The following is a 22393-nucleotide window of genomic DNA, read 5'->3' on the forward strand; positions in this document are numbered from 1 at the left end:
TATCTTAGTTTAGCCGAATTGGTGATGGCTACTGGTGTTGGTGGACAAATAAAAGATGGTGGATTATGCTAATGTGTTTTTAGGTAATAGATGTACATCTTTACATATTGTGTCTTCCCTGTAAAACATTTTAAAAATCGGACATGTTGACTGGATTCACAAGATCTGTGTCTTTCATTAGCTGTATTGGACTTTAATGTGTGAAAGTTAAATATTTAAAAAAAAATTTTTTTTTGAATTTCGCGGCACTGGTTTTTCAGTGGGGGGGGGGGGGGGGGGGGGTGTGCCGCTAGCGGCACGCTGATCCTGGACAGGTTATCTAAAATCCTAACATATGTCTAGTAGGATAGCTGTATGTTGTAGCTGTGGTATAATCAATGTGGCTCTACATAAGCCAACAGCTAAGCAGTGTCATAATAATGTGCTCCAACACCCTCAACACTTTATCAAGCAAACAGAACGCAACTTTCTAATGGCTTCAGTCAGTCAAGACAAAATGAACCACAATTAACCTAAAAGCTATGCAAACACGCTCCACTCACCTACACCAACACGCTCCACTTACCCACACCAACACGCTCCACTTACCCACACCAACACGCTCCACTTACCCACACCAACACGCTCCACTTACCCACACAAACCTTCTCACTCACCTACACAAACCTTCTCACTCACATACACCAACACGCTCCACTTACCCACACAAACCTTCTCACTCACCTACACAAACCTTCTCACTCACATACACCAACACGCTCCACTTACCCACTTACCCACACAAACCTTCTCACTCACCTACACAAACCTTCTCACTCAAATACATAAATCTTCTCATTCACCTACACCAACACGCTCCACTTACCTACACCAACACGCTCCACTTACCTACACCAACACGCTCCACTTACCTACACCAACACGCTCCACTCACCTACACCAACACGCTCCACTCACCTACACCAACACGCTCCACTCACCTACACCAACACGCTCCACTCACCTACACCAACACGCTCCACTTACCTACACCAACACGCTCCACTTACCCACACCAACACGCTCCACTTACCCACACCAACACGCTCCACTTACCCACACCAACACGCTCCACTTACCCACACCAACACGCTCCACTTACCCACACCAACACGCTCCACTTACCCACACCAACACGCTCCACTTACCTACACCAACACGCTCCACTTACCCACACCAACACGCTCCACTTACCCACACCAACACGCTCCACTTACCCACACCAACACGCTCCACTTACCCACACCAACACGCTCCACTTACCCACACAAACCTTCTCACTCACATACACAAACACGCTCCACTCACATACACAAACCTTCTCACTCACCTACACCAACCTTCTCACTCACCTACACAAACACGCTCCACTCACATACACAAACACGCTCCACTCACATACACAAACCTTCTCACTCACCTACACCAACACGCTCCACTTACCTACACCAACACGCTCCACTTACCTACACCAACACGCTCCACTTACCCACACCAACACGCTCCACTTACCCACACCAACACGCTCCACTTACCCACACAAACCTTCTCACTCACCTACACAAACCTTCTCACTCACCTAAACAAACCTTCTCACTCACCTACACAAACCTTCTCACTCACCTACACAAACCTTCTCACTCACCTACACAAACCTTCTCACTCACCTACACAAACCTTCTCACTCACCTACACAAACCTTCTCACTCACCTACACAAACCTTCTCACTCACCTACACAAACCTTCTCACTCACCTACACCAACACGCTCCACTCACCCACACCAACACGCTCCACTTACCCACACCAACACGCTCCACTTACCCACACCAACACGCTCCACTTACCCACACCAACACGCTCCACTTACCCACACCAACACGCTCCACTTACCCACACCAACACGCTCCACTTACCTACACCAACACGCTCCACTTACCTACACAAACCTTCTCACTCACCTACACAAACCTTCTCACTCACCTACACAAACAACCCACTCACTCACCTACACAAACAAACCCACTGACTCACCTACACAAACAAACCCACTGACTCACCTACACAAACAAACCCACTGACTCACCTACACAAACAAACCCACTGACTCACCTACACAAACAAACCCACTGACTCACCTACACAAACAAACCCACTGACTCACCTACACAAACAAACCCACTGACTCACCTACACAAACAAACCCACTGACTCACCTACACAAACAAACCCACTGACTCACCTACACAAACAAACCCACTCACTCACCTACACAAACAAACCCACTGACTCACCTACACAAACAAACCCACTGACTCACCTACACAAACAAACCCACTCACTCACTCACTCACCTACACAAACAAACCCACTCACTCACCTACACAAACAAACCCACTGACTCACCTACACAAACAAACCCACTGACTCACCTACACAAACAAACCCACTGACTCACCTACACAAACAAACCCACTGACTCACCTACACAAACAAACCCACTGACTCAACTACACAAACAAACTCACTGACTCACCTACACAAACAAACCCACTCACTCACCTACACAAACAAACCCACTCACTCACCTACACAAACAAACCCACTCACTCACCTACACAAACAAACCCACTGACTCACCTACACAAACCCACTCACTCACAAACTCACTCACTTAAACAAACCCACACAAACCCACTAACTCACCTACACAAACCCACTCACTCACCTACACAAACCCACTCATTCACTCACTCACTTACACAAACACACTCACTCACCTACACAAACGCACACAAACCCACTCACTCACACAAACTCACTCAGTCACTTAAAAAACCCACTCACTCATCTACACTAGTGCTTCATATGGAATACCATTCATATTTTAATATAAACACATGAGTATCAACAATCAGATGTTTCCATTGGAGTGTTTAAATCTTTCAGAACAGCACTGATTATGCAGTCAGTCAGGCAACTAGAGATTGGTTTCTATTTCTGTAGTTGCTGTGTCTAAATGTGTACTCTGTTTAAGGGGGAAATCAGGGTAAACAGATGCTGAGAGAGAGAGAGAGGAGAGGAGAGAGAGGAGAGAGAGAGAGAGACAGAGGAGAGAGAGAGAGAGACAGAGGAGAGAGAGAGAACAATAGCAGTAGAGACAGGAACAGAAAAGGCAAGTACACTCCATACTGGCCCTGACCTGAGGGCAGCACAGCTCTACCCAAAGAAGGACAGGAGGAGAGGAAGGTGGGGGGATGAGAGAGGGCAAGATAGACGTGGGGGGAAGGGAGGGAATGGCAGCAGATCCACAGACGCGTGTGCATGTTTGCGTGTGCGTGCGTGCAACAGGGATGTTACATTGGTTCATTTTGATGGGACATCATTCACACACCGTTCTTTATGAAAGCCCCTTATGCCCTTCCACAGAAAATAAATAGGGTGTGTAAATGGCAGTAAAGCTGTGTGTTTGTGTTTGAGAGAGAGGTAGGGAGAGATAAGGGCCAGCTACACATTATTGCACACTGAAACTGAAACTGACAAATGCGTAGCATCGCATAGGAGGGACTCAGAGGATATTGAGAACTGAAACTGTATTCGAAAACTATTCTGACCCCTTCACCTTTTCCACATTTTGTTACATTACAGACTTATTCTAAAATTGATTAAATAGTTTTTTCCCCTCATCAATCTACACACAATACCACATAATGACAAAGCTAAAAACATTTTTTTGACATTTTTGCAAATGTATTCAAATCAAAAAAGTATTCAGACTCTTTACTCAGTACTTTGTTAAAGCACCTTTGGCAGCGAGGGACTCAGAGGATGGTGAGAACTATAGAGACTATATACTCCCTGAAATACCAGCATACACTGACACAGTGTAGACAGAGGAGCTACAAAAGAGGATATGGTCACATGATTGGGACACAGGGTCTGTGATTCACACATATTTCTCAGGCACCAAATGTGCGTCAACAAATATCCTCATTCCGGAAATCCGAGCTTCATGTTGGTGAACCTACATTCCTGTCACCATGAGAGAAACCATCCATGCTATTAGTCCCATGAGTTCACTGAGTTGAGAAAAATATCACTCAACAAATTCAGCTTCTTATTTCTCCTTATCTTTTCACATTCTGGGCAGAGAGTTGAAAACCCTAATGAAACTGGTTACAAAGAATGCTTTAGATGAGAGCCAGACTCCAAGTGTCAGACCAGACATGGACCAAACTAAGTATTATGAGTCCATAAAGCAGTTTATGTATGATTCTTCAGAATACACCTTCACTCAAGGTGCAACAAAGATGTAAATGGATGTCTATGTTAAACATGACAAAAAAGACGATATATTTCCATAGTAATGATCACAAATCTCAATTTTCCATTTTGATAATTTTCACAATTTCACAAACCATTTAACCACAGGCACCATACCAAATAGCAATATGACATAGCTGGTTCTGACAAATCTGTCATCAGAGGAATCAGTCAACCACCATTTTCACTTGGTGCCTACCATTATTTGGTGCGGATGCTTCTTGGCTTTCCGGACGTTGTCGATGAATCGCCGACCCATTTTTTTGGCATACCACACCGAGATGAACATCCTGCCTGAGTGCTGAACGCTGAGCCGCCGTGTGGAACCTAACAAACACCGTTCACCTCCCAAAATGATGGACGAGCCGGGTGAGTGGGTGGCAGAGAAGAAGAGCGCTGAAGGGGCGTTTCCTCTCCAAAAAATATGACAAATGCATAAACACTTATGACATCAAAGATGATATCAAGGCAGTCTCTGCCACATGCCTACATTATTAGGAGTATCCGTATAGCCCGGGAATATCTCGATATAAGTGAAATATACTTTTTTAAATAACCCCCTAGGCCTACTAAACATGAACATTGAACTCATGCAAAATTACTTCAACAATCGAAAGCCAAAAATCTCAACAATACCCCTGATATCAAGCATTGGGCTAGGAACGCAGATAGCTTTACATTCCAAACCAGATTGTTTTTAAATCCGGAGTTGCCAAATTCACGGTCTGGGAACCGAAATAACTTGGGAGAGGTTGAGGAGAGTTTGGACTCCGTCGACAGCGTTCCTTCCTCTGCTGTGTAATCCAAGTGTGGAGTCGTTCGTTTGAGGAAGACGGCAGCTTGAGAGGGATTGTAGCCTACCTGCCTGTCTAATAATTAGCCTACTTCTCAAATATCAAGAATAGTGCTATTTGGAACAGCTGTCAATTGAAATATGGACTAAAAATAAATAGCCCAGCCTACGAATAGCCTACGACAGGGCTACTTATTTTCCATTCACGTCACACTGAATATGGTTGCATCTAATTTGGGAAAACAAGCTCTAAACACATTAGTCCCTGCATATCTAAAATGTGTTCCGTTATTCTATATTCTGAGGAGCGCGACCGTTCTCTCCGTTCGAGCTCCATCCTCTGTTTTAGAACAGCCCGCTGTAGTCTCTCTCTCTCTCTGAGCGAATATCTCGTGCCCCCCACACTGTACTGTGCTCATAGATGCAGTTTATGCTGCGGCGGCTGCTGTGCCCCTCCCACCCCAGGGGAAGGAAAAGGGGAAGTTTGATGGCGGGGGAGGGGTGTTGATGGTGTTAGTGGTGTTTGTTTGTGTTTAAAGAGGGTAGAGTGGTGTTTGTGTTTGAAGAGGGAGTGGTGACTAAGCTTTGGAACAAGGGGTAATAAACATAAACCTATATTGACATTGTAATCTAAAGTTAAACACACTGCAATATGTGCTTGGTCATACATATTTCATATCCCTGTAGTCAGTTCAAACTATAATCTCTGCACCACTCATCAATTAAACAGCATAGCAGCAACCCACTGTATCAGCCTAGCAGTTTACACAGTGTTCCACCAACGCAGCACAGTAGCTTGCACTTCCAATGCCAATCAGCTGCGCAGTCATTACTGTGTTGGCCACATGCTGCCAACATGCAGTATTCCAATGAGCTATTCCTCTCTGGCAGGCAACACTTTCTTTCTGCCACCATGCAGCCCTAGTCTCTCTGTCTGTCTCTCTGTCTGTCTACCTGTTAGTCTGTCAGTCAGTCTGTCTGAGCTGTGCTTGACAGTGCTCCACTGCTCCAGGCTTTCCCAATAGGACCCCACTCTACAGGGATGCCACTTCACTAGAGCAGCGCTGGGAACAGAGAGCACATATTTAATGTTTAATTAAATATTCTGTTTGTTTCTCTTCCCCTCTCTGTACCCCCCTCTCTCTCTCTCTCCTCTGTTGTCTGTCTGTGTCCATCCCTTCTCTCCTCTCCACCAGCTCTCCACCCCACTCTGCTACAGCCAATGAAGTCAGCACCATGGACAGCAACACAGACAGCGATGGAGCACTAAGAGAGAGACGGAGAGACAGAGGGAGATATCCCCAAAGCGAAAGAGAGAGGGAGGGGTGCCTGAGTGAGAGATGCAGTGGGAAACACTGTGTAATGTCTGGGTCTGGCAATCATCCTATTGCTGTGTCTCTAGCGGCAAGAGTCAGCCAATTACGTTGCTCCTTGGTGGCAAACTGCTCAAACTTGGAGGAAGTGGAGAATGTCAAGAGACTATGCCACCATCTTCTCTTTTATGATCTCTCTCTTTATCATTCACTCAGTCACGTGCACGCACGCACACACACACACACACACACACTGACAACCTCATTTTGGTAAATAAGATTTCTCTCCCCCTTCCCTACCCTTACCTAATTTTGTCTCACCTCTGAGTGCAGGGCCCACTCTACTCTCACTCCCTCCCTCCCTCTCTTCTATCTAATGCTGACGATTTTCTCTTCTTCTAGCTTGCATCGTCTTTCTCTTCCTCTGCTCTCCTCTCCCCTTCCCAGTAGACTTAAGCTTCTCCTGCACAGTAATTACATTGGAGCTGCAGGGACATCTTTAAACATTTATTAAAGAAAAGTAAGGAAGACAAAGAAAATGAAGATACCAGTCAGATACAGAGATGAATGCAGAGAGAGAGAGGGAGCAAGGGGAAGAGAGAGGAAGGGAGAAGGGGTGATGCAGGGACCTGGGGAATACGTTAGAGGAAAATGGTAATTGAATTCCTGCATTAAAAAATGACTGGGTTACTTGACTGTAACCCAAACATGGCAGTAAATATGAGGGAGGTCAACAGACTCTCATAGTATACAGTATGTGGAGGGAGGGAGAGAGGGAGGAGTTAGAGGAGAGGGAGAGAGGGAGGGAGGAGATGGATGAGAGGGAGGAGTTGGATGAGAGGGAGGAGATGGATGAGAGGGAGGAGATGGATGAGTTGGATGAGAGGGAGAGAGGGAGGATGCTGAGTATCAAATAAATATTTATGCGTCACATGCTTCGTAAACAACAGGTATGGACTAACAGTGAAATGTTTACTTACAGGCCCTTCCCAACAATGCAGAGAGAAAGAAAAGAGAGAAATAATAGAAAGTAAAACATGTAATAGAAGTAATAATAAATACATAATGAGTAATGATAACTTGGCTATATACACAGGGTATCAGTACCGAGTCAATGTGCAGGGGTACGAAGTAATTCAGGTAGATATGTACATATAGGTAGGGATAAAGTGATAGACAGTAAACAGTAGCAGCAGCGTATGTGATGAGACAAAAAAGTTAGTGCAAAAAGGGTCAGAGAAGGGGGGGAGGGGGGCAGATTGATAGCATAGTGTAGCGAGAATAGTAGGCTAATGTGCAGTGGATAGGGGGAGTAGGATTGGGTAAAAGGGTTCAATGTAATCATGCATGAGAAGGGGTGATTGGGATCAGAGTGGTGATAAAACTAAAACACAGTAAAGGATTGGCGCGGACATCCTGTCAGTCTAAAGCCTGTCGTAATGTCCTATCATAGACAGGTCTTTAAGGGCTGACCTCAGTGTCAATGCACTGTCGTCACCATAAAGAGCTCATTTAAGACATTCTTAAGGACTCCAAGCCAAAGCTCTGTGACGCTGGTGCTGTCATCTCCATAACTGAGGAGGTTTAAACCTGCAGGGCCACCTCCTGTCACCATGCCAACCCACTGCAGTGCTTCCTGAGGCCATCCTACCCATAAACCAGTGGTCATCAAGACAGTGGTCTCCAAGGCATTCCTATCTGATCACCAAACATTTCTGTAAAAAATTATAAAGCCTTCCTTTCCTAGTTGATTCAGCAGTCCTAGCGTGTTCCCATTTTGAACCATTTCATGTGTCTGACGGTAGAACTCCCCCTAACCGGCAGGACCAGAGAGACATTCACTTAGAGGCCTACCACTGGCCAATCAGATAGCTCAGATCACCATGTCTGCACAGTTTCCTCGCGCCATAGACTGTAAAAAGAAGCCTTGAACGCACAGCAAAGTTCGTAATGTGAGATTTCTAAACGTATAAAACCATGAATTAAAAAATATGTATTTAACCAGGCAAGTCAGTTAAGAACAAATTCGTATTTACAATGACGGCCTAGGAACAGAGGGTTCAGTGGCAGAACAACAGATTTTTACCTTGTCAGCTCAGGTATTCAATCTAGCAACCTTTCTGTTACGAGTCCAACGCTCTAACCACTAGGCTACTTGCCAAATTTTTATATATTTTTTTAACTTTTATTTAACTAGGCAAGTCAGTTAAGAACAAATTCTTATTTTCAATGACGGCCTAGGAACAGTGGGTTAACTGCCTTGTTCAGGGGCAGAACGACAGATTTTTACCTTGTCAGCTCTGGGATTTGATCTTGCAACCTTTCGGTTACTAGTCCAACGCTCTAACCAACCACCTGCCGCAAAGAGAGAGAGAGACTCAACAAATACCGCAAAGAGCTGCTGTTTTTATGAGTAAGTTCATGTTTAAGTTCTTGTTCAGCACTGTCAACACTTTTATAAACCATAAAATGTGCATTCTCCCTACTTCCACTCACGCTACAACCAGCACTGCAGCTGCAATGAATGAGTACAGTAAAGTGTTCTCCCTACTTCCACTCACGCTACAACCAGCACTGCAGCTGTAATGAATGAGTACAGTAAAGTGTTCCGATAAGCTTGTGTTGTTATTATTAGCAGCTTGTGTCTTCTTTAATATTTCACTGGTCATAGGAGAAACAAAATGAATGGGTGCGACTTAAGTTTCGCCATCAGCTGGAAGACTGTGTTCCCTTTAGGGAGAGACGAGGGACGGTGAGTTGGGTGAGAGGCAGCCTCACTGCTGCTCCCTACCTACCCTCAGACTGACCATCAGATGCAGGCCATCAGTCAAGAAAAAAAAGGTAATTATATTGCTCACTCAGCTGTGCTTCACAAGTAATACAACAAATGATCGATTACCAGTGTGAACATATACCTACATTTTTAAAAATATAATAAAAAAATGGTCTGAGAAGAACAACACTGGCAGGGCAATTCAAGCAAAGCGAGTATGCGGTTATAATGTATTGGGCCTATAGCCTACTGCACAAACCTCACTGCTACAGAACTGTTTTTAATTGGTTAATGTTGCATAGGCTTACATTTTTTAAGTCATGTTAATAAAAAACCTGAGGTAGATCTTGGCATGCATTTTGACTCAGAAAGTGATCTTGACTTAGAAATGGTTGGTGACCACTGCCATAAAGCATCAGAACAAAACAGAACAGAACAGGAGTCTTCAGTGTTGTTGGCAAACGGACCAGTCAGGCACTTAGCAGCCAACGAGATGCACGACTGACACCACAACTACTGCCATCTGCCTAGAAAACCACATCAGTGGCTTCCTGCCGCTGCAGAAGCAAGAGTGTGTGTGAGTGTGTTGGGGAGATATAATTTATTGGATCACTGCCGACCGGCTGGGGAGCTGAATCCCTAAGGAGCACTCCACACAAAGCAGCATCACAGCTCATACCGGCACACACACACACACACACACACACACACACACACACACACACACACACACACACACACACACACACACACACACACACACACACACACACACACACACACACACACACACACACACAGGGATTAATGTGTTCAGATAAGAGACAACAAATATTGTATTTTTTTCTCACCCTACCTGCCTCATTTTTAATGAGATGCATATATGTTACTGTATATACATCACTGTTTGTACGGAGGAAAAATCTTGCTAATCAACACTCTCAACTGTACTTAAAATAAATATGCAGAATAATGGTCCAACAGCAAATGCACGTTGATCATAACTCTTATCTGCCTTCATCATTAAACACATGCATTAGAGTTCATGCAGAATTGCCACCAATTCAAGGTTATGATGAGAACATCACAGTTAAACACTGCCCACTCCTGGCCACAGTCTATTCCTGCTGCACTGGCCTAAAGCCTAGCTCATATCAAACATACAGTACTTCACAGAAGGATTATCCAAATACCCATATCCTGTAGACCATTGACACAAAATAATAACTGGCTGTGGCAATTAACCAGTCCAATAGACCAGGCAATTAACCAGTCCAATAGACCAGGCAATTAACCAGTCCAATAGACCAGGCAATTAACCAGTCCAATAGACCAGGCAATTAACCAGTCCAATAGACCAGGCAATTAACCAGTCCAATAGACCAGGCAATTAACAAGTCCAATAGACCAAGCAATTAACCAGTCCAATAGACCAGGCAATTAACCAGTCCAATAGACCAGGCAATTAACCAGTCCAATAGACCAGGCAATTAACCAGTCCAATAGACCAGGCAATTAACCAGTCCAATAGACCAGGCAATTAACCAGTCCAATAGACCAAGCAATTAACCAGTCCAATAGACCAGGCAATTAACCAGTCCAATAGACCAGGCAATTAACCAGTCCAATAGACCAGGAAATTAACCAGTCCAACAGACCAGGCAATTAACCTGTCCAATAGACCAGGCAATTAACAAGTCCAATAGACCAGGCAATTAACCAGTCCAATAGACCAGGCAATTAACCAGTCCAATAGACCAAGCAATTAACCAGTCCAATAGACCAGGCAATTAACCAGTCCAATAGACCAGGCAATTAACCAGTCCAACAGACCAGGCAATTAACCTGTCCTACAGACCAGGCAATTAACCAGTCCAACAGACCAGGCAATTAACCAGTCCAACAGACCAGGCAATTAACCAGTCCAATAGACCAGGCAATTAACCAGTCCAACAGACCAGGCAATTAACCAGTCCAATAGACCAGGCAATTAACCAGTCCCAAATACCAGGCAATTAATCAGTCCAATACACCAGGCAATTAACCAGTCCAACAGACCAGGTATCAAAACTGTTAAATAGACCAGGCAGACAAGCAGTCAAATAGACCCGGTGTCCTACCAGTCAAATAAACCAATCAGCCAACCAGTCAAAAAGACCAGGCAGCCAACCAGTCAAAAAGACCAGGCAGCCAACCAGTCAAAAAGACCAGGCAGCCAACCAGTCAAAAAGACCAGGCAGCCAACCAGTCAAATAGACCAGGCACCACAAATGTCAAATATATCAGGATTCCAATCAGTAAAATCGACCAGATATCCAACCAGTGCAATAGACCAGGCATCCAACCAGTCCAATAGACCAGGCATCCAACCAGTCCAAAAGACCAGGCAGCCAACCAGTCCAAAAGACCAGGCAGCCAACCAGTCCAAAAGTCCAGGCAGCCAACCAGTCAAATAGACCAGGCATCCCACCAGTCCAATAGACCAGGCATCCTACCAGTCCAATAGACCAGGCATCCAACCAGTCAAATAGACCAGGCATCCAACCAGTCCAAAAGTCCAGGCAGCCAACCAGTCAAATAGACCAGGCATCCAACCAGTCAAATAGACCAGGCATCCAACCAGTCAAATAGACCAGGCATCCAACCAGTCCAATAGACCAGGCATCCTACCAGTCAAATAGACCAGGCATCCAACCAGTCCAATAGACCAGGCATCCTACCAGTCAAATAGACCAGGCATCCAACCAGTCCAAAAGTCCAGGCAGCCAACCAGTCAAATAGGCCAGGCAGCCAAACCAGTCAAATATACCAGGCATCCTAAATGTCAAATAGACCAGGCATCCTAAATGTCAAATAGACCAGGCATCCTACCAGTCCAATAGACCAGGCAACCAACCAGTCCAATAGACCGGGCATCCTACCAGTCCAATAGACCGGGCATCCTACCAGTCCAATAGACCGGGCATCCTACCAGTCCAATAGACCGGGCATCCTACCAGTCCAATAGACCGGGCATCCTACCAGTCCAATAGACCGGGCATCCTACCAGTCCAATAGACCGGGCATCCTACCAGTCCAATAGACCGGGCATCCTACCAGTCCAATAGACCGGGCATCCTACCAGTCCAATAGACCAGGCAGCCAACCAGTCCAGTAGACCAGGCATCCTACCAGTCAAATATGCCAGGCAGCCAACCAGTACAGCAGATCAGGCAGCCTACCAGTCCAATAGACCAGGCATCCTACCAGTCCAATAGACCAGGCATCCTACCAGTCCAATAGACCAGGCATCCAACCAGTCCAATAGACCAGGCAGCCATCCAGTCAAATAGACCAGGCATCCATCCAGTCAAATAGACCAGGCATCCTACCAGTCAAATAGACCAGGCAGCCAACCAGTACAGCAGATCAGGCATCCTACCAGTCAAATAGACCAGGCATCCAACCAGTCAAATAGAACAGGAATCCTACCAGTCAAACAGACAATGAATCCAAACAGTTAAATTGGCCAGGCATTCTACCAGTCAAATAGACCAATCAGCCAACCAGTCCAGTAGACCACGCAGCCAACGAGTCCAATAGACCAGGCAGCCAACCAGTCCAATAGACCAGGCAGCCAACCAGTCAAATAGACCAGGCACCACAAATGTCAAATATACCAGGCAGCCAGCCATTCAAATAGACTAGGCTCTACCAGTCAAATAGACCAGGCATCCTAAAAGTCAAATAGACCAGGCAGCCAACCAGTCAAATAGACCAGGCAGCCAGCCATTCAAATAGACTAGGCTCTACCAGTTAAATAGACCAGGCATCCTAAAAGTCAAATAGACCAGGCAGACAATCAGTCAAATAGACCAGGCAGCCAACTAGTCCACTAGACCAGGCATCCAAGCAGTTAAATAGACCAGGAAGCCAGCCAGTCAAATATACCAGGCAGCCAGCCATTCAAATAGACTAGGCTCTACCAGTTAAATAGACCAGGCAGCCAGCCATTCAAATAGACTAGGCTCTACCAATTAAATAGACCAGGCATCCTAAAAGTCAAATAGACCAGGCATCCTACCAGTCAAATAGACCAGGCAGCAAACCAGTCTAGTAGACCAGGCAGCCAACATGTCCAATAGAACAGGCATCATAACAGTCAAACAGACCAGGCATCCAACCAGTCAAATAGATCAGGATTCCAATCATTAAAATCGACCATGCATCTAACCAGTCCAATATACCAGGCAGCCAAACAGTCCAATACACAAGTCAGCTCACCAGTCCAATAGACCAGGCAGCCAACCAGTCACATAGACAAGGCAGCCAACCAGTAGACCAGGCATCCTACCAGTGAAATAGACCAGGCAGCCAACCAGTCAAATAGACCAAGCAGCCAGCCAGGCAAATAGCCCAGGAAGCCAGCCAGTCAAATAGACCTGGCATCCTACCTGTCAAATAGACCAGGCAGCAAACCAGTCCAGTAGACCAGGCAGCCAACCAGTCAAATAGACCAGGCAGCCAACCAGTCCAATGGACCAAGCAGCTAACCAGTCCAATAGACCAGGCAGCCAACCAGTACAGCAGATCAGGCAGCCAACCAGTCCAATAGACCAGGAATCCAATCAGTAAAATTGACCAGGAATCCAATCAGTAAAATTGACCAGGGAGCCAACCAGTTCAATAGACCAGGCAGCCAACCAGTCAAATAGACCAGGCAGCCAAACAGTCAAACAGACCAGGCATCCAAACAGTCAAACAGACCAGGCATCCAAACAGTCATAGACCAGGCATCCTAACAGTCAAATAGACCAGGTAGCCAGTCAAATAGACCAGGTAGCCAGTCAAATAGACCAGGCAGCCATCTAGTCATATAGACAAGGCAGCCAACCACTCAAATAGACCAGGAAGCAAACCAGTCCAATAGACCAGGCAGCCAACCAGTCCAATAGACAAGGCAGCCAAAAAGTCCAATAGACCAGAGAGCCAACCAGTAAAATAAACCACGTATCCCACTAGTCAAATAGACCAGGCAGCCAAACAGTCCAATAGACCAAGCAGCCAAGCAGTCCAATAGACCAGGAAGGCAACCAGTCAAACAGACCAGGCAGCCTACCAGTCAAATATACCATACATCATAGAGGTCAAATAGACCAAGCAGCCAACCAGTCCAGTAGACCAGGCAGCCAACCATTCAAATAGACTAGGCTCTACCAGTTAAATAGACCAGGCATCCTAAAAGTCAAATAGACCAGGCAGACAATCAGTCAAATAGACCAGGCAGCCAACTAGTCCACTAGACCAGGCATCCAAGCAGTTAAATAGACCAGGAAGCCAGCCAGTCAAATATACCAGGCAGCCAGCCATTCAAATAGACTAGGCTCTACCAGTTAAATAACCAGGCAGCCAGCCATTCAAATAGACTAGGCTCTACCAATTAAATAGACCAGGCATCCTAAAAGTCAAATAGACCAGGCATCCTACCAGTCAAATAGACCAGGCAGCAAACCAGTCTAGTAGACCAGGCAGCCAACATGTCCAATAGAACAGGCATCATAACAGTCAAACAGACCAGGCATCCAACCAGTCAAATAGATCAGGATTCCAATCATTAAAATCGACCATGCATCTAACCAGTCCAATATACCAGGCTCCAAACAGTCCAATACACCAGTCAGCTCACCAGTCCAATAGACCAGGCAGCCAACCAGTCACATAGACCAGGCAGCCAACCAGTCACATAGACAAGGCAGCCAACCAGTAGACCAGGCATCCTACCAGTGAAATAGACCAGGCAGCCAACCAGTCAAATAGACCAAGCAGCCAGCCAGGCAAATAGCCCAGGAAGCCAGCCAGTCAAATAGACCTGGCATCCTACCTGTCAAATAGACCAGGCAGCAAACCAGTCCAGTAGACCAGGCAGCCAACCAGTCAAATAGACCAGGCAGCCAACCAGTCCAATGGACCAAGCAGCTAACCAGTCCAATAGACCAGGCAGCCAACCAGTACAGCAGATCAGGCAGCCAACCAGTACAGCAGATCAGGCAGCCAACCAGTCCAATAGACCAGGAATCCTAACTGTCAAATAGATCAGGAATCCAATCAGTAAAATTGACCAGGGAGCCAACCAGTCCAATAGACCAGGCAGCCAACCAATCCAATAGACCAGGCATCCAACCAGTCCAATAGACCAGGTATCCAACCAGTCAAATAGACCAGGCAGCAAATCAGTCAAATAGACCAGGCATCCAAACAGTCATAGACCAGGCATCCAAACAGTCATAGACCAGGCATCCAAACAGTCATAGACCAGGCATCCAAACAGTCATAGACCAGGCATCCTAACAGTCAAATAGACCAGGTAGCCAGTCAAATAGACAAGGCAGCCATCTAGTCATATAGACAAGGCAGCCAACCACTCAAATAGACCAGGCAGCAAACCAGTCCAATAGACCAGGCAGCCAACCAGTCCAATAGACCAGAGAGCCAACCAGTAAAATAAACCACGTATCCCACTAGTCAAATAGACCAGGCAGCCAAACAGTCCAATAGACCAAGCAGCCAAGCAGTCCAATAGACCAGGAAGGCAACCAGTCAAACAGACCAGGCAGCCTACCAGTCAAATATACCATACATCATAGAGGTCAAATAGACCAAGCAGCCAACCAGTCCAGTAGACCAGGCAGCCAACCAGTCAAATAGACCAGGCAGCCAACCAGTCAAATGGACCAAGCAGCCAACCAGTCCAATAGACCAGGCATCCGACCAGTCAAATATACCAGGCAGCCAACCAGTACAGCAGATCAGGCAGCCAACCAGTCCAATAGACCAAGCAGCCAACCAGTCCAGTAGACCAGGCATCCAACCAGTCAAATAGATCAGGATTCCAATCAGTAAAATTGACCAGGCAGCCAACCAGTCCAATAGACCAGGCATCCAACCAGTCCAATAGACCAGGCAGCAAATCAGTCAAATAGACCAGGCAGCCAAACAGTCAAACAGACCAGGCAGCCAAACAGTCAAACAGACCAGGCATCCAAACAGTCATAGACCAGGCATCCAAACAGTCATAGACCAGGCATCCAAAGTCATAGACCAGGCATCCTAGCAGTCAAATAGACCAGGTAGCCAGTCAAATAGACTAGGCAGCCATCTAGTCATATAGACAAGGCAGCCAACCACTCAAATAGACCAGGCAGCAAACCAGTCCAATAGACCAGGCAGCCAACCAGTCCAATAGACAAGGCAGCCAAAAAGTCCATTAGACCAGAGAGCCAACCAGTAAAATAAACCACGTATCCCACTAGTCAAATAGACCAGGCAGCCAAGCAGTCCAATAGACCAGGCAGGCAACCAGTCAAACAGACCAGGCAGCCTACCAGTCAAATATACCATGCATCCTAGAGGTCAAATAGACCAAGCAGCCAACCAGTCCAATAGATCAGGCAGAAACCAAGTTAAATAGACCAGGCAGCCAACCAGTCCAATAGACCAGGCAGACAAGCAGTCAAATAGACCAGGAAGCCAGCCAGTCAAATATACCAGGCAGCCAGCCAATCAAATAGACTAGGCTCTACCAGTTAAATAGAACAGGCATCATAAAAGTCAAATAGACCAGAAAGCCAATCAGTCAAATAGACCAGGCAGCCAAATAGTCCAATAGACCAGGCATCCAAGCAGTTAAATAGACCAGGAGGCCAACCAGTCAAATAGACCAGGCAGCCAACCAGTCAAATAGACAAGGCACCACAAATGTCAAATATATCAGGATTCCAATCAGTAAAATCGACCAGGCATCCAACCAGTCCAGTAGACCAGGCAGCCAACCTGTCAAATAGACCAGGAAGCAAACCAGTCAAAATAGACCAGGAAGCAAACCAGTCAAAATAGACCAGGCATCCAACCAGTGCAATAGACCATGCATCCTACCAGTCAAATAGACCATGCAGCCAACCAGTCAAACAGACCCGGCATCCTACCAGTCAAATAGACCATGCAGCCAACCAGTCAAACAGACCCGGCATCCTACCAGTCAAATAGACCATGCAGCCAACCAGTCAAACAGACCCGGCATCCTACCAGTCAAATAGACCAGGCAGCCAACCAGTCCAGTAGACAAGGCAGCCAACCAGACCAGGCAGCCAACCAGTCCAATAGACCAGGCAGCCGACCAGCCCAGTAGACCAGGCAGCCGACCAGTCCAATAACTAGGCAGCCAACCAGTCTAATAAACCAGGAATCCTACCAGTCCAATAGGCCAGGCATCCTACCAGTCAAATAGACCAGGCAGTCAGCCAGTCAAAATAGACCAGGCATCCTACCAGTAAAAATAGACCAGTCAGCCAACCAGTCCAACAGACCAGGCAGCCAACCTGTCCAATAGACCAGGCATCCAACCAGGCCAATAGATCAGGCATCCAACCAGGCCAATAGATCAGGCATCCAACCGTGCTTCTACACCTGCATTGCTTGCTGTTTGGGGTTTTAGGATGGGTTTCTGTACAGCACTTTGAGATATCAGCTGATGTACGAAGGGCTATATAAATAAATTTGATATAGACCAGGCATCCGACCAGTCAAATAGACCAGGCAGCCAACCAGTCAAAAAGACCAGGCAGCCAACCAGGCAAACAGACTGGAGAGCCAACTAGTCCAATAGATCAGAAAGTCAAACAGTTCAATAGACCAGCCAGACAGCCAGTCAAATAGACAAGGAATCAAAACAGTTAAATAGACCAGGCAGCCAACCAGTCCAATAGACCAGGCAGCCAACCAGTCCAATAGACGAGGCAGCCAACCAGTCCAGTAGACAAGGCAGCCAACCAGACCAGTAGACCAGGCAGCCAACCAGTCCAGTAGACCAGGCAGCCGACCAGTCCAATAACTAGGCAGCCAACCAGTCTAATAAACCAGGAATCCTACCAGTCCAATAGGCCAGGCATCCTACCAGTCAAATAGACCAGGCAGTCAGCCAGTCAAAATAGACCAGGCAGCCAACCAGTCCAATAGATCAGGCAGAAACCAAGTTAAATAGAGGTAATGGCGGACTGAACGAAGTTATGTAGAGCACCTCAAGATAAAACATAATATTCGAAATATCTGCTAAATTAGACTAAAATATTAGCACTAAATAATCTGGTGAGTGATAAACCTTCAATCTGGATAATAACACAAAACAAATCCTAAGACTAGAGACATTTATCGACAAATATTACGAAAACAAGCAACACCCAAACATGACGAAAAATAAGACAGGGGAACCGAATCAAAAACGAAAACGTGACTCCTCAACCGACACGGATTATCTAATATTCTCAACACCAGCAATGGTAAAGGTCGAAACCGATTTGTTAAAATCAATAAATGACAAACTGGGTATACTTGAATTAGTTAGTAAAGATATAAAAGACTTGAAGGCAAGCCTAGAGATGAGTGATGAAAAAGCTGCGACATTGGAGAAGGAAACACACGCGCTAAAAGTGACGGTCAATAAGATTGAAACCGAAATGAATGAATTTAAAAAGGAGAACAACGTTCTGAAAGAATGCTTACTGGACACACAAACTAGATCCATGAGAGAGAATTTGGTACTTACAGGTATCCAAGAGAAAGAAGGAGAGGTTCCTGAATCTGTAGTTAGAGAGTTCCTTTTTGCAGCGCTTCAGATTCCACGCGAAGTTATCGATAAGATCCAACTTGAACGTGTTCACCGCCTCGGACAGAGAGGGCAGAGGTACGAACGCCCAATCGTTGCCAAATTTGCTTCATTTAAAGATAAAATAATGGTTAAAAGCCTGGGTAAAAGACTTGCTGGGACCAAAATTGGCATGAATGATCAGTTTCCGAAAGAAATTGCAGAACGGCGCAAAGTTCTGTATCCAATTTTCAAAGAAAATAGATTAAAAGCGAAACGAGTAGCTCTCGTCGTGGATAAACTATATATTGATAACCAGTTGTTCAGAGACACAAAGATTACTCCATGGTTATTTTAAAAATTACAAAGTTCTCATAGATGAGGAAAATAAACACAATTCAAGCCCGGTTACTGATTGTAACAATACAATACAAAATATAGCTTTTCTATAAATCTTCACATATAACTAATTGAACACAAGCACTATTTCTACATAGTGAAGATAAAAACTAAGTAAACAGAAGGCACAGTATGTGTGGATGGTGTGGTGTGTGTTTATTTTTATTTGTTATGTTTGGAAAGTTGAGTGAGTGAGTAATGAAATAGTTGCATATCCCAGAGCCAGTGTATTGCTGTGGGCCGGGTATGAGAGGGCTTTCAATGTTGTTCAAATGATGGATATACTTTTATAATGAATTATACGTCTTATTTATTTATTGTCCTATCATGGGGAACTACATTTTTAAAATAAATTATATCTAATTATTTATTATCCTATTTTAATGGTACGGTCCATGGCCCTATACCCTAGACACCCACATGAATGGCCCAGATACTAAGGAGAAGTCCCTAACTGTTTTATGTGCATGCTGTAAACGGTCTGTATGCAGCCAAAATGAGGACAGGGACCATGAGCAGCGCTGCCCCCTCAAGATTCTGAGCCTGCTTGGCAGGGTTGGTCCTGCAAAGCCAAAGCCCCCTAAAAGGAGAGCATAATAAACAAGGAAATTCTCAAAGCTGCTAATGAGAACCTTGACGACCTTGTACCTAGCCGGTGGGGATTCCGGTGGGGTGCCCCCACCCAGGCAGTGGCAGTGCTGGCAACACTAGCTGCAGTAACCCACGGGGAGGGGGTCACACTCGGACATTCAGAGAGGGGGTATATTATTGTGGCCCTGGTGGCACGAAACCAATCGGACTGCATGGAGATGCTTGGGAACATGGTCAAAATGGATGACCGTATTGTGGGTGTTTCAGGAAGAGGGTGTACATTTGACCTCCATCATCTAGGATGTGACAATGGTAAATAAATCTCTACATTTATGCTCATTTTTTGCGCGGTCTTGCAGGCCTTCTCATGCAGCTGCAACTGCAAGTACATTTGTAAATCATGACCCATCTTGAGTTGGGCTCTGGGATGGTGCAATTGTTGAGAGGGTGAGCTTATGGTTGTGTGGGGGTAAGGGCTGAATGTGTGTGGGTGTATGTGTGTATCCCACAACTGTTGCGAAGGAAGAAGTAAAAGATGTTAGGGACTATAGAGGATGATTCACAGCAATATGTAATAAAAATCGAGGTGAGGGTGATGGAAATGCATTTGGCAATGGATCTGCTTCGGTTCGGTGGATGGCGCTGTGTGCACTTTTCGAAGGATGGATCCCAGTCGGTCCGGGGCTGTGCGATGCGGGGGGTCGGGGGTGGTCTGCCGGGCATTGGGATGACAACCCAACTCGAGATGGGGGCTTTTGGCGGGTGGAATAGTGGGGACCAATTGGAGGTTTGCTTAGTGGAGATGCAAATGTCATGGTACAACTATATAGACACTCAATCATTATGTTACTTTTTAATAGGACGTTTACAAACATATATTTTGATAAAAATAATTGAAAGGTGTGTCTCATTATGGTAAGTGGTGAAATAAGTATAGCCAGTTACAATTGTAATGGCTTAGCAGATAATAAGAAAAGACGATCAGTATTTACCTGGCTAAAAGAGAAGGATTATAATATCTACTGTTTACAGGAAACCCATTCGACAGTTTTAGATGAAGTTTTGTGGAAAAAGAACTGGGGGGGCAAAATATATTTCTCCCATGGGCAAAGAAATTCAAAAGGGGTGATGGTTTTAATTAATAATAACTTTGATCCAAATGTGCAACTTGTCCAAACAGATCCTCAAGGTAGATGGATTATTTTAAATATGTTATTGGACAATAAACATATATGGCTTATTAACCTATACGGTCCGAATAATGATGATCCAAGCTTCTTTGAAAATATATATAAGAATGTATCAACTCTACAAGCAACACTAGACTCTATTATTATAGTGGGAGATTTTAATACGGTCTTAAATACCTCTATGGACCGGAAAGGAAATCACACTACAAACTATCACCCTCAGGCACTTAAGGAAATCAGGAATGTCATGGATGTATTGGAATTAGTGGATATATGGAGACTTAAATACCCTGACCTAGTGAGATATACATGGCGGAGGCTTAATCAAGCTAGTCGCCTTGACTACTTTCTTATATCATTCTCTCTGGCACCAAAAGTTAAAAAGTGTTTGATAGGGGACAGAATGCGGACGGACCATCACATAATTGGCATATATATTACTCTTACAGAATTTCCACGTGGGCGAGGATATTGGAAATTTAATCAAAGCCTACTAGATGATAAATTGTTTAGAACTAGGACAGAAGAATTTATAACTGACTTTTTTAGACATAACATAGGTACAGCAGATCCCCATATTGTATGGGACACTTTTAAGTGTGCCTTTAGAGGCCATGCAATTCAGTACTCATCTATAAAACAAAAGCAATTTCGATCAAAAGAGTCCATATTAACAAAGGAAATTGAAGGACTAACAGTACAGTTAGATAACAATAAAAACGGTACCATAGAGGCACAGAATAAGTTAGAGGAAAAACAAAAAGAAATGGAGGAACTTATTCAAGAAAGATCCAGTGTAATATATTACAAAAATAAAGCGAACTGGATGGAATATGGGGAAAAATGCACCAAATTCTTTTTCAATCGTCAATATAGAAATGCTACCAAAAAAAACGTATTAAAACTTGTTACAAATGATGGAGTCACGCATGATTCACCAAATGATATTTTGAAAGAGGAAGTAAAGTACTTTAAGAATATATTTTCGTTTCAGGCTCCTCCATCTCCACTAACTGAAACTAATTGTATGGATTTTTTCCCTAATAATAATGTAAAATTAACATCTGTACAGAAAGACTCATGTGAAGGCCTAATTACAGAGGAGGAACTACTTGATGCAATTGGGGCCTTTAAGGATGGGAAAACTCCAGGACTGGATGGCATACCAGTGGAAGTATACAAACATTTTTTTGATATACTCAAAGGACCATTATTAGCTTGTTTTAACCACTCCTATATAAATGATAGATTATCAGACACGCAACAAGAAGGTGTGATATCATTATTACTGAAACAGGACCCAAGTGGTATATATAAAGATCCAGTCCATTTAAAAAATTGGAGACCTCTTACACT

The 22393-nt window shown here is 44.9% G+C and overlaps 1 protein-coding gene across 9 annotated transcripts in view; it reads right to left on the reverse strand.

Moving 5' to 3' along the window:
* LOC129863330 (disks large homolog 4-like) overlaps positions 1-22393 on the reverse strand; it is a gene marked incomplete at its 3' end in the record, with an annotated part of 135506 nt that overhangs the window by 36542 nt on the left and 76571 nt on the right. The window contains 2 exon segments of one of the 9 annotated variants that reach the window (XM_055935229.1): positions 4562-4707; positions 4999-5618. In XM_055935229.1, the coding sequence (XP_055791204.1) occupies positions 4562-4707; positions 4999-5014 (162 nt within the window). 9 annotated transcript variants of the gene reach the window in all.

The sequence above is a fragment of the Salvelinus fontinalis genome, chromosome 10 (assembly GCF_029448725.1).
Source record: "Salvelinus fontinalis isolate EN_2023a chromosome 10, ASM2944872v1, whole genome shotgun sequence".
In the NCBI taxonomy this organism is placed as follows: Eukaryota; Metazoa; Chordata; class Actinopteri; order Salmoniformes; family Salmonidae; genus Salvelinus; species Salvelinus fontinalis.